Genomic DNA, 13,982 nt, shown 5'->3' on the forward strand with positions numbered 1-13,982 from the left:
CTAGGGAACGCCAGCCCCCATCCCCACTTTGAGAAACACTGCAATAGGGCATCACAGGTTTGTTATGCATTTGATAAGAAATTAGCTTCACCATAATAATAATAAAAAAAAGTGTACCTAATAACTTTCTCACTGCCAGAGGTCAGGTGGCAGTTGACAAACCCAAGAGAGGTTCCGTTGAAAAGGAAGGACACCCCGACCGCTCCCTTGTTTCCTGGAACAGAAAAACATTCCCAGAAACCTGAATTAAGATCAACATATTTTCTTCCTGTTAATGACGTGCTGGTGTTTTTTGGCCGTTGGCCATGGAGTGGTCAGCTATTTGTCAGTGACTGTCAGTGTGTGTGGTTATCTATGCTGAGGTATTTGTGGCGGTGAGGTCATGTGAGTGTTGTGTGTTGGTTGTTCTCAACCTTTTCAGGCCCCAATATGACCATTATGTGAGCAGGGGACCCCCCATCCCGACAAGCACTTGGAATTGTAGGAGCTGAGGTATTACATTTTGTTTGACTCGGTCACACAGATAAATCCGAGGCGAGCTTGTAGATTGGCTATTTTGACAATATTTGCCTCTTTCTTATATCATTTGAACATCTGGCCAACGTTTGACCAGTTTTTATCCACAAGTTTCCCAAGGAGTTCACTGGGGAAAAGGGGGTGCGTTAATGTGGGCTTCACTTCCTCCACACATCACTTAACAAAGCACCAAGTAATCACCATGCAGAGATTCAGGTGCCACAGGCTCGCAGCAGCAACAGCAACCAGTCAGAATGTAGTTTCGCGTAGCCAGACAACAATTCCACAATCTCCGAATGCTATATAGAGTCTGAAAAGGCAGCTCCCGAACGGCAAGTATCGGAAGTAGCCAGTGATGCACTGAACTGTAGTCCCACTGGAAACATAACAGAAGCACACTCGCACAGACAGAGTCGTTCGCGCGTCATATTCTTGTTATGGGTGTATAGTTTAAGAAAACATTTGAAAACATCATGGAAGTAACACCAACAACACCAGAGAAAGTCGACATAACGCTTCCAGTAGGACTAGTTATTGCTACTGCACCAAGGGAGCGGTTATGTCACATCCGCTTTATCTCGCACTCATCGTTTCTATTTCCGTGCCCCAGACTGTATGCTGGGAGCATTTGCAAATCGCAGAGGCAACAGTCTGGCCACGCAAGACTAGTCAAAATGAAACAGCTATTAAAGAGGAACTGGACGTGATGCCCACATTGCATGCAAGGGCTCAGTATCGCGTGTTTATAACTTTCGATGCAATTTACGATCCTTTTCCTTTTCTTTCTTTCTCTTTTTAGTTTTTTGAGGCAGGCCTATTAAAAGGTCTTAGAAGTCCTTAAATTGTCACTCCCCCCCCCCCCCCCCCCCCCACACACACACACACACAAACCATATGGGGAGTGGACCCCCATGGGGGTCCCCGACCCACAGGTGGAGAAGCACTGCTGTAGAACTGGGATGGTGCTCTTACCCAGTGTATTCCCCAGGCCAGTCTTCACGCTGGCTGTGCTCACATGGCTGACACGGCTCTCATGCTCTGGCTTCACAAACACGGCCAACCTCATGTTCCAGAGGGACTGCACTGCCACCTGCAGGACAGAGTCTTACATTACAAGAGGTGACAGGTGACATTTTCTTCAAATGGTGAATATCTCAAGACTGATCAACTTCAACTTTTAATCAATTTCAGAAACAGTGAAAATAGCCAAAATAGCCAATCTAAATTCACACAAATGCTTTGGAAAAATGTTGGAATGGGAACCACTGAACTAAGAATTCTAAAAATAATAATTATGTGTGTTAGTGTTACTAAAGTAACTAGGATAATGAGCGGTCTGAAACAAGGACGATTTAGGCCAGTGGTTCTCAAATTTTACGAGGGTCTAAATCGACCCTTACAAGTATTATATATGTAACTCTGACAGCATACAAATGTAACCAAATTAACCCTAACGGGTCCATTTGGTTCCACTTGTACACTGTCAGAGTTAAGGGCAAATCTTGAAATGTGAAGATTTGAGAAGCACTGATATAGGCCTACTTGTTTGTAGTCGAAGTCGACGTTTAGGAGGGTGTAAATTGACCCTTACAAGTATGTAACTCTGACAGTGTACAAATGGAACCAAATGAACCCTAACGGGTCCATTTGGTTCCATTTGTACACTGTCAGAGTTAAGAGCAGACCTTGAAATATATTTTAATTTAGGCCCCTACTTGTTTGTAGTCGATGTGAGTGTAGCTGCGCAGGGTGGTCTTGATGTGCTCCGTCCACTCCCTCTCCCCCTGGGGGTTCTCCTGAGTCCCCAGGGCGTAGATGTCGTGAGGCAGCAGTGCGGTGGACTCGTCTGGGGTGTGTCCCAAACCACAGCACGTCACCCAGGACTGGAGGCTCCTGGGAGGAGGGGAGCTTCCTGTACGTGTAGAAAAGGAAAACACCCCGGGAGGGACAGACGGCGGAAGAAGGTTTTTGTTGCTGTCAGGGGTCATTAATAAATCCACATATGGACAAATGTGGCAAGACTTGTCCTTGTCCGTGGATAATTCTAGATTTTGTTTTGACATAACATTATAATGTTCTTATTTTGATCACAAGGCCCCATTACCGAATGTCAGACTCCAGGTTTTCTTCAGACACTGATTTAACTATGACACTATGGCACATTAGGAGTCCACTAGTCCACACATGTGGATTCTCAAACCTTTTTATTTTCAAGAACCACCATAACTAAGTGTACAATTGTGAACACTCTCAGAGTTATAGACCAGTAATTCAGGGCTAGCTCTTTACTGTAAGTCTTTCTGGTATTATTGTCCACTCATTTCGCATGTCCATGGCAAAAATAGATGCCCGGCGAAAGGATTTTGATGTTGTTGAAAATCAACTATGTTCGGCGGCGAGTTACACTATTGATACTTTTTTACTAAATACAAAATTCATTTTTGTTTAACAAAAATAAAAAATGGCAATGCAATGATGACCAGTTCTCAGAGAGAGGGCGAGATCATTTTGACCGGTTGGAAAATGATCTCGCCCCTACTGGGTGGGTACTCATTAGGTGTATGGAAGCTCATTTGCACGACTTTCCCTGCGATTCCAGTCTCAGCAGAGGTTGATTCTCACAAGTCCGACTATACAGTATACCTCAAGAGTTCTGAGGGGAGTTCTGAGGCATGTGAGGGGGGAAAATCACACCCAGTGTGAAGTGAGCAGTGTTTTGAGTTAATTTCATTAAGTGTCCCGCGAAGCTTGGCCAATGAGCCAAGTGTGGGACGTACATACGTACATACATACATACAAACAGACAAAGCCAGATGTAAAAATAAATAAACTAGGCCCTACATAGACTATACCAAAAATAGAAAAAGGAAGCATTTTGTCCTTTTAAATTGAATTCAGTGGAGGAAAGGGCTGTGTGCCATTGGGAAGAACGGCACTGACCGCCAGAAAAAGATAATCATATTTCCACAGTTATTTTACTTACCCATGTTCCAGGTGCCCACAAACACTGAGACTGAATCGGGTTCAGTCAGCTGGGAGTGTCTGGTCTTCATCAGCTGCAGCAGTTGGCAGAAGGCCTCCCGCTTCTGGAAGAGACAATACTCAATCACACCGTGGACTTCTGGCTTCCTATGCCAGTGGTTCTCAACCTATTCAGACCCGCGACCCCCAAAATAATATTTCAACTGGGGACCCCCAACCCTGACAAGGTTAGGGGGATAGGAGTTGAGGCTGTTTTCACAATTTCTTGCTAATATTTGACAATTTGCCCAATGTTTGACCTTTTTTTTAATCGTTTTTAATAGTTTGTTGATTACTTTTGACGCACAGGTTAAAAAGGTCTTAAAAGTCCTTAAAATGACACTTTAGAAATGTGCAGATACCCTGTGTACACACTTCTACAGTATGTTGGTTTGTTGAGTGAGAAAACAATCTTGCACATTACTAAGCAAGTCATCTGGGAACCCCCCAAAAATCATTTGGGGACCCCCCTGGGGGTTTCCGACCCACAGTTTGAGAACCACTGCTCTATACATACAGTAGGTATCAAATTGTCAGGATGTCTGACCGACCGTTCTCGCTCACTTACCCTGGCACTCTCAAACGTCAGCTCTCGAGGTGTGTTGTGATGGCTGTCGACCACCATGCGTACCTTGGCTGGGCTGCTCTGGAACTTGATGAGCTGCAGGACTGAAACGCCAAACGCAAACAATTCTAGGTCATTACTCATTATCGAGAAGGTTACAGTTGCCATTGCAAAAAAATAATTGCTAAACTGCCCTCGGCAGATTTGGTCTGGCTCACTCACTCACTCAAAGTGGGGTGGGCTCCTAAAAAATAGCAGATATACAAGCTCACAGCACGTCACTATTTTTTAATATTTAAAAATTAGATTTTTTTACTTTTAACACTTATGTTGCAATGATTTTTTCTCTTCAATAGTGGCGTTTCCATAAACTTAAGCGCATTAGGGAAGCGTATTATCAGAAATGCGCATTTAGACTAAGTGAATTTAGCCCGTTTCCATTTGCGGGTGTCATTCGAATAAGGGTAGTAGTTCGTTTGGAAAACCAATAGGTGGCGCACCTTTTCAGTCCTACGACATTCTATAACTGCAGAAGAAGAGCGACAAGCGACACAATAATGAATACAAAATGTCACGGGGCTGTTCTGAGAGCTTCGCCTTGCAACACACGCACGCACACGCACACAAACACATTAACGTATTATCCACACAACACACCATCGCATTGCTTCGCGCAATGGAGGAAAAAACGCTTCAATAAGGAATTTGTGTCCCATTTTGACGATGAGTTCACTTTTACACGTTTCCATCCATGCCTCTGTTACTCTCTCTGACTTTTATACCCTCTCTCTCCGTCTCCGCTGCTAAACTGGTCTGCGTGCTGTCTGCTTCTCATGCCATGGTGCCTGATTTATGATTAGTCGTATGACTGTGTGGCGCACGGAACAGTAGATTTCCAAGATCAAACTGTGTCCCTCCACGCTACGTTGTAGGGTTTGTAGATCAGGCAGTGGGCGTGTACTTGCAAGAGCAACATATAGCGAGTCAGTCCGTCACCCGTGCGCTGTTCCCATGCTGGTAGTGACTATCTCTATTTTTCTACAGTCTATGGACTATCTGGATATATTTCTGCTGATATAAAACAAACCTGTATGAAAAGTGTGTGCGTGGGTGGCTGCGTGCGCGCGCCTGTACATGTGTGTGAGTGAGAGAGAGAGAGGGAGGGAGGGAGGGAGAGATGGAGAGGGAGAAAGAGAGAGAGAGAGATCTGTCGATCAGCAGCTGTCTTTCTCTGACGAACGCTGTACAATGGACGTTAATTAAGCGGCGGGGGAAAGTGTTATATAGGAGGACGATATGGACCAGAACGTCATACTTTATTCGAATGTATTGTCTGACCCGTTTCCATTCACTTTTGCGCATTTAGTTTATCCGATTAAGCCTCAAAATCCTCCTCCTCCAAGCGTATAATCTTTTTTGCGGATAATGAAAGTTTATTCGCAAATTGAAGTGTTTCCATAAAAACATTTAGCGAATCAGCCGTTAATGCGCAAAAAGTAGTTTTATGGAAACGCCACTATAGTCTCGCGTTGCCATGGTTACCATAGACTTCCATGTAATTGTGCAATTGTGTAAAAAGTGCACGCCCATGCCTAGATGATGCACCACGTGTGTAGATGCTGTTCACAGCTTTCAAACAAAAAAATCCGCTTGGAAATCCGTTCAGGCATTCATGATTTATGGGCCATTATGTTTTCTACAGATGTAAACAAACATGGCTGCCATGTTTGAAAGAATGGGTTGGTATGGGGGTTAAACATGCAATTTCGCGATCGCGATCATGCCTAATACATTTCTGGAGGTCCAAATTTTTTTTTTGAAAAAAACATTTTTGAAAAAAAAAAGAAAAAAAAAAAAAAAAATCAAAAACGGCCCAAACTCGGGAAACTCGGGGTTGGCACAGCGTTGGTATCAATACAAACTCGGGAAACTCGGGGTTGGCACCAGATGTGTTAATAACACAAATCTATGTCAATTTGGGGGTCCTTGACATGAAAACTATTGTTTTAAGGTATTACCACTTAATACCTTAAAACACTTGTTAAGGAAATAACCACCCCACCACACACCCTCTGCTCCTTTTCTTTCTTCTTTTTTTCTACAAATCGAAACCTGGATATGACATTGGTAATAACTACGTTTTCTTACTCCGGTCGTGTGAGACTGTCTCTACACCAAACGAGCCAGTCTTCCTGTCAAAGAGCAACACCCCTGTGTCCACATCCACAGAAACTGTCTGCCTGCCGTAGCGCACCATCTTCACCTGTACCCACATGCACGCACACATGCACACAAACACGCACGCACGCACGCACGCACGCACGCACGCACGCACACACACACACACACACACACACACACACACACACACACACACACACACACACACACACACACACACACACACACACACACACACACACACACACACACACACACACACACACACACACAAGCAAGCAGTTAAGCGTTTACCTAGATGCAAAACAATTTGGTAAACAAATATGATAAAATATGCATTGCGCACACACGAACAAAAGGTTTACACCCTGAGAGCAGTTTATTTAGAAGTGAGAATTTAATTGTTAGCAGAGATGGAAGAAGTACTCTGATGTTTTATTTAGTAAAAGTTTACTTACTTAGCAATACCACAATGTAGAAATACTCTACTGTTACAAGTAAAAGTCCTGTATTCAAACTTTGTAAACGTTGAGTAAAAGTACAAAGCTATTGGCATCAAAATATACTTAAAGTAACAACATTTTCATTACTCAAACCTACTCAAAACAACTGAAAACAGGGCATAATTGGTTAATGTATGTCTTGTAATAATGATCTAAATCTACAAAGTAACAAGCAAACTAAAGCTGTCAAATAATGTGGGCCTGCTCTGAAATGTATTATTAAAGTATGGAAAAATGTATATACTCAATTAAAGTAAAAGTACCTCAAAACTGTACTCATGAAAACAGCATATCTACAAGCTTCCCCCTGCGTTCACTACTTTGTTAATTTATGGAATAAAAAAAAATGCATTTTATTTATTAATGAAATTACTTCAAATGTTTTTGGGGAATGTTTTTTGGAAATGTTTTGAAATAATAATAATTAAAAACAAAATGTAGGAAACCAAAAATTAAGGGACCCATAAAAATGTTTTGCCGACCCACAAACTGACCTGAAAGGAGTGGACGGGCAGTGGCCTGCTGCTGCTGCTGGGGGTCTTCACAGCGGGTGGAGGTGTTGGTTCGGGGACAGGTGGCGGAGGTTGCACCGCCAGATTGTGATTGGTCACTGCATCCTGGAGTGCTTTGAGTACCTCCAGACAGAGACAGAGGGCAGACAGTATCAGAACACGACCATCTCTGCTGGTCTTCATCATAAGCAAAACTGTGTCTTTAGAAGGGAAACGAATAAGGAAACAGCTATGTAACATTTCGTCACTGTGAGGCAGAAACCTTGTATGTTTCAAATTTGTATGTTTTTTCGTAAAGTAAAGAAGGTTATCACCCGACAACAACGATTTGTACTATATTACACATGATTATTCCTAATGTAGCCTGTGTCTATGTTCTATTCATGCTACATTACACCTGATAATTGCTAATCAATATCGGTCACTTGTAAAAAACATCGATCATTGCTGAAGAAATTTGTAAGATAGATAAAAGACTTGCGCTATATCACACCCGGTAATTCCTAATGAAGTTTCTAGTAACATTATGCAGACTAGCTAAAGCCTATAAACCTTCAGGTTATTTCAACATACTCTTTTCTCCAGGGAGGTAAGGAGGCTGACCAAGGCTGAGATCTTACACAGCAGGCTGTCCAGCTCCAACTCTTGACCCTTGTCCCACACACAGAATAAGAGGAGGATTCTTGTTAATGCAGACATTATAGCTTTTTACCTTCATTAATGAATGCAACGTTTAAGTGATTGTGAAGTCATGTTACAACTTATGGCTTTGAATACCATTTGCTGCAGTGCAGCCTGCAACGTACCAGTGCCTTTGTGCATTTAAGAGGGTACGTAGGGTGGTCAAACACCTTAGCCAGGGTCTCCAGACTAGACAGGGTCAGGTCAATCTCACTGTGGATCAGAACACACACAGGCACGTACGCACGCACGCACGCACGCACACACTCACAATTTGTTTCTACATTCTGGAATAATGCAAAACAAAAACTATTTAAAAATGCTCTTTAAAAAAGATAGTGTGTGCATAGGTCAATGTGTACACTGTTCCAAGTCGCTTCCTACATTAGCCTTTACATTGCAAACATTGTTCCTGTTCTGCACTTTATGGGGTGGGCAACTTTTTTGGCCACATGATCAATTAAGACATTCTCCCAAGGCTGCCGTGATACCTAGTGGCAGACAGTGAAAACCACCATTATTTTATGTTTAATTATAGGCTGTTAATTATAATAATAAATGCATAGAATGAGCTAATTATTTAATCATAAATCCAAACAAAGAATGAGTCAAAAACTGATTATGAATAATAAAGGAAAGATAAAATTCAACTGTGTGGGGAAAAAAGATGTATGCACCTCAAACAATAATATATGGGTGTTTTTGATCAACTCAGTTGATCACCTCAATAACACAATCTGATCACCAAAAAAAAGAACCAGTTGCCCACCCCTGGACTAGTGTCTAACCATTGAAAGTAAAGTTTGACCAGTGTCATTTTAACCTGTTAAGGCCCTGACAAGAGGTGCCGAGGATGCGTTGGAGGTGTCGTAGACTTGTCTCCCCTCTATTGACACCCTCAATGTCAAAAAGCAGCTCGCTGCGCAGGTAGTCCCCAAGCAGCGCGACCACCTCGCCTGCCATGCTGTTAACAGAGAGGAGAGTGGAAGTATAGTTGAGAAATTAGTTCCATGGTATATTTCTCATGCCAATAAAGCCCTTTGAAAATTTAATATGTAATGCAATGTCACCTGGACTTGGATCTATTGAAATATTTTAGTTTGTTGTCCCTATAGGCAACACATTTCGAAGATTTTCACAATTTGTCACATTTCTTTTTAGGTTTCACAATCTTTATTTATTTTTTATTTATTTGGGAAAATAGCAGATCTAAACGCTTACAATGATCACAAGCTTCAAGGTCGACTATTTTAGAATATACCAAGTATAGCTGAATCCACACAAACGGCACTGCTTGGCACTGTGACACTGCAACTACAGGGCAGCGCTCTGTGGATTCGTCCATAAAATAGGACTTGAGTGGTTACATATAAAGTACCTGGGTGCAGTCAGCTCCTGTAACTTGTTCAGGAAAGGTGTGTTAGGTGGTGCCGGTGACACTGGCAGCCCTGTGGAAGGCACTGTGTTGTTGGCTGACACTGGAACTGGGGCTGGCTTCTCATCATCTGTCCATCCAAACAAAGTATGATGTCAAAACTTTAAACAGTTAATAGTGTGGGACAAGGGCAGATGCAAAGACACATTCTCAGCTGTGATCTTTTTTTTTCCATCCGATTTTTTAAGAAGGCACCTGGAGTTGCAAACCCCACATCAGAGTGTTGTGTTCTACATTACATCTCACCACTCCTCAGATAAGACAGTTTTGTAATTTTTACCTTGAAATGTATTGTGACCTTGATCATTGACATTTTGTCTTCGGGACAGCCTAATGATCATTTCCAGCCAGTTTCAAGAAAACACAGACAGACAGATACAGAGACGTCCTGTATATAGGTATAATGGTCAAATCTCTTCTTCTGGACAACAGGATATCCATACTGTATGCCCATATATGGGTACATTGGCTTGTTTGGCGGTTCTGTACAACGGCCAGTCTGACTGACTTCTAACTCATTACATCAATCCTTCAGGTGTTCTGCAATATGGACTGCGAGTTTGAAGTCGATCGGTTGTACGGTTCTCGAGATTATTTTGGTGAAAGCTGGACGGACAGAGATTTACGCATTTTTTTATATACAGTATACAGTATATATATATATATATATATATATATATATATATATACACTCCTACTCAAGTTGGGAATGCATTTCCACCCGGTTATGCAAACCGAGTGGGAATGCATTCCCAACTTGATCCGTATATGCCACTATAGGTCCATATATGGACATTTTGTCCAATTTAGCGGTTCCGGACAACCGCAGAGCTGACCGACTTCACACTGGGCACTGCATTCCTCGGGTCTTCTGTGCTACACGCGGCAGGTTTGAGGATGATTGGTCAGACAGTTCTGGAAACATGCACGCAGAGACGTGCGTAAATTATAGTTAGATAACAAGAGACCTGGGGCGCCCGCTGGCCTACTGGTCCAGGCGCATACGACATAGGCATGGATGCCTGGCGGCGGCGTCGGTTATGATTCCCGATCCGGACGACCTTTGCCGCTTGTCACTCCCCATCTCTCCCCCCATTTCCTGTCAGTCTACTGTCCTATCCAATAAAGGCAATAAAGATAACAAGAGACCTCAGAACCCAAAGGCAGGTCTTCTTATGATGTTCTTCTGATGCCTGTGAAAATATTGAGTCCTAACTTCACAGGTCAACATACGGACACAGTAAACATTTGTGTGTACTAACAACTAATAGTGCTATAACACCTACCTGAGCTCTCCTCCCCGGTGTCTGTGTCACGATAAACAGGGTAGATGAGTGGAGTGACCAGCCCTTTATGGGGGTGCTGGTACCCCAACACCAGGTCCTCCACGGTACGGAAACAGTTGACCTGCACACCCTGTGTGGTCTGCAGAACACACACACACACACACACACACACACACACACACACACACACACACACACACACACACACACACACACACACACACACACACACACACACACACACACACACAATACACAACTTTGAGTACATAACACTGTCCTTAACTCGAAAAAAGAATTGATTGACCCAGATGGACCCTTACACTGAGGATTTCACTGGGTAAGCTTTAAAGTTTATGATCACACAAACATGACATGTATGCTTGTGATGACCCAAAACACTACCTACAATACAAAGCTCAACTGTAAATATGCGTGTCAGTGACATGCAACACAGGCAAGCTAGCAGCATACTGGTGCTACTATATACGCTTATGATTTACTAATTGACTTCATCAATGCATCAAATCATATGCGTACAAAGCATCAAATGGAACATAAATGTTTTATATCATGTTAATATCCGAGCGCCCTGTTCATTCTCAACTTGCTGTACCTATGTTTGAGATGGGCACAGAAAGGTGGCCAGTCCCCAGTCACTGGGTGAAACTAATGGCTGAGTTTATACTCTGTATGTGGGTGTCTTGTTGCGCAACGAAAATAGCTAATACACAATCTCTCTGAGCTTGTAGATCGTCTGTTTTCTGCGAGCTAGACAACTAACTATGAATGAGGCTTATGGAAGACATGTCTATTTGCAAGACAGGTGAAAAAAAATGGCCTGACCAAGTGTCTGCTCTAGTAATTCTCAATCTTTTCAGGCCGTGACCCCTAAAATAATAATATTTGATAAGCACTTGGAAAGTAGGAATTGAGCCTTTACATTATATTGTGAAAATAGCAGATCTACAAGCTCACAACATCTCACACAGAGAGGCGTTGGGGATCGACTACTTTCAAAATCTTTGCCTTTCTTCTGGGGGGTCTGGGGGTCTGAACATAGATGTAATGTCCTGTGTTCTGGTGCATTTTTGGAGTTTGATACCAAATCCAGGCGAAATGACACGTGTTACAAAGCCACGGAAATCCCCCAATCCAGGAGAAATTCAGGGGAAATGACAATTCAGGAGCATGGCAGGAGATGGGGTCAAAATTCAGGACACTCCTGCCGAATTCAGGAGTGTTGGCAACCCTGCTTTGGGGCTCTCAGGGCAGAACTTATTTTAGATACTCTTGTTTTCATTGTGTGGTGACAGAAACCTTTTTATTTTTTTCCTCTTTTTTGGACACGAGGTACAGTACTTGGCGCTTTTGCCAGGAAATCTTCAAATAGGCTAGTAGATGCTTTCAATTTTTCATCCCGCAAGGAACTCTTGAAAAGCAATTACAAAGCAATGAGAGGGGGAAAAAAAGAGACAGCGAGAGGCAAAGTAGCCCCAAAAATATCTCCATTGCCCTCATAGAAAAACAAAAAAGTCAAAGCGTACAATATATTTTTTGCGAGTATAGTGGAGCGAATGCAGTCCAAGGCACTGTGACGAATGTCAGTGGAAACACATGAAAAGGTGGAACAGCTTTTGGTATTGTTACCCTGAAAAGGTCCAAGCCTTGATAATGACTGAGAGACCAGTGGTGTACGGTACAGTTTTGAGGTATTTGTATTTTACTTGAGTAGTCCACTACATCTGAGAGGCCAATATTATACTTTAACTCCTCAACAAATATTTGAAAAGTTACTAGTTATGTCGCGATGCAATGGATTGTGAGCTAGTAGATTGGGAGATTTTCAAAAGATATTAATACATTTTATACACCTGAAAACATTCTGCATAATGAGTACCTTCTACCTTTGGTACTTTAATTACATTTTGATGCCAATACTGTTGTACTTTTACGAGTAATTCGAGTCAATTTCTGAATTCCAGACTTTGACTTGTAACAGAGTTGAGTACTTTTTCCACCACTGTGAGAGACAATCCTTGACTGAGCTCTCTGAGTTTTACTGAGCAGACACTGTTAAAGAATGCAGAGGCTGGCTTGTGGTTTGCCCCTTGAACATTCTTTTTCTGTGTGTGTCTTTGCGTGTGTGTGTGTGTGTGTGTGTGTGTGTGTGTGTGTGTGTGTGTGTGTGTGTGTGTGTGTGTGTGTGTGTTTGTCCTAAATTGCACTTTTCTCCTCTTTGATAATGAAAACTAAATTAAATAACCGACTCTGGTTGGTGTTTATTAAAGAACGTACACTCACCATGACTGAGCCTCACATCGTCCAACGGACCCATTATGTATGAATCCACGTTACCCACACACACACACACACACACACACACACACACACACACACACACACACACACACACACACACACACACTTAACAAATAAACCCACCCATCGGTCAATGACCCAATGTGTGGGTAGAGTAGGAATCTCTGATACACACACACACACGCATGCACACACACACGCACGCACGCACACACACACACACACACACACGCACACACGCACATACACGCACACACATACATACACGCACCCACACACACACACACACACACACACACACACACACAATTTCCCCTCTGTGCAGCTGAGATCATGCTCCAAGCATGCAGCCTCATGGTAGAGATGCTATTCAAACAACAAGGCCTCGGCTTGCAGTTTTTTAACAGATCCAGCACAGAAAAAGAATGACAAACGCATTCCCTGTTCTCCTCCTCACAACAAGAGAACAAAACCATTGTTCGCCGCTTCGGGCCATCTGACGGGCCATCTGACGGGCCCGTTGTTCTGCACTGTACTTACAGTTTGTTCCATGGTTGGTTGTGGCTGTGTGCGTTTGTGTGGGTGTGTGTGTGTGTGTGCGTGCGTGCGTGAATCTCTCATCTTTGTAATGCTGAGAGGGGAGCAAACATGGATCCTCACCTGCACGGCCAGAAGACCCTCAGTGTCGGGGAGAATGCGATATGTGTGAACGTGACGTTGGAATCTGTAAACAAAAAAGAAAACGGAAAGTCATTCCGTTATACAGCCTTGCCACAATTACACTTATAGCAACAGCAGTCAAAAAGAGAGAGAATGAGCTTCAATTCGGCGTTAAAATAAAGACCAGATGTTTCGGCGGCAGTTAAAGACGCCGTAAAACTTTCACAACAAGACGCCAGTGATTTCACACATTACTGATGTAGCGTCTCATTTTCAGACCCCGGTGAGGTAAAATACAGC

General features: G+C 42.9%; 1 protein-coding gene across 2 annotated transcripts in view; it reads right to left on the reverse strand.

The window, feature by feature from the left end:
- The window catches only part of inppl1b (inositol polyphosphate phosphatase-like 1b), a 28,493-nt gene that overhangs the window by 11,653 nt on the left and 2,858 nt on the right, over positions 1–13,982 (reverse strand). For both annotated transcript variants that reach the window (XM_080746375.1, XM_080746374.1), the window contains 13 exons: positions 13,683–13,746; positions 10,701–10,839; positions 9,358–9,484; positions 8,803–8,943; positions 8,105–8,192; positions 7,872–7,949; positions 7,281–7,421; positions 6,251–6,365; positions 4,106–4,206; positions 3,500–3,602; positions 2,232–2,428; positions 1,489–1,606; positions 118–214 (listed from right to left, as the gene is read on the reverse strand). In XM_080746375.1, the coding sequence (XP_080602501.1) occupies positions 118–214; positions 1,489–1,606; positions 2,232–2,428; positions 3,500–3,602; positions 4,106–4,206; positions 6,251–6,365; positions 7,281–7,421; positions 7,872–7,949; positions 8,105–8,192; positions 8,803–8,943; positions 9,358–9,484; positions 10,701–10,839; positions 13,683–13,746 (1,509 nt within the window). The remainder of the gene's footprint in view (positions 1–117; positions 215–1,488; positions 1,607–2,231; positions 2,429–3,499; positions 3,603–4,105; positions 4,207–6,250; positions 6,366–7,280; positions 7,422–7,871; positions 7,950–8,104; positions 8,193–8,802; positions 8,944–9,357; positions 9,485–10,700; positions 10,840–13,682; positions 13,747–13,982) is intronic.

The sequence above is a fragment of the Nannobrachium achirus genome, assembly GCF_963921795.1.
Source record: "Nannobrachium achirus genome assembly, chromosome: 17".
In the NCBI taxonomy this organism is placed as follows: domain Eukaryota; kingdom Metazoa; phylum Chordata; class Actinopteri; order Myctophiformes; family Myctophidae; genus Nannobrachium; species Nannobrachium achirus.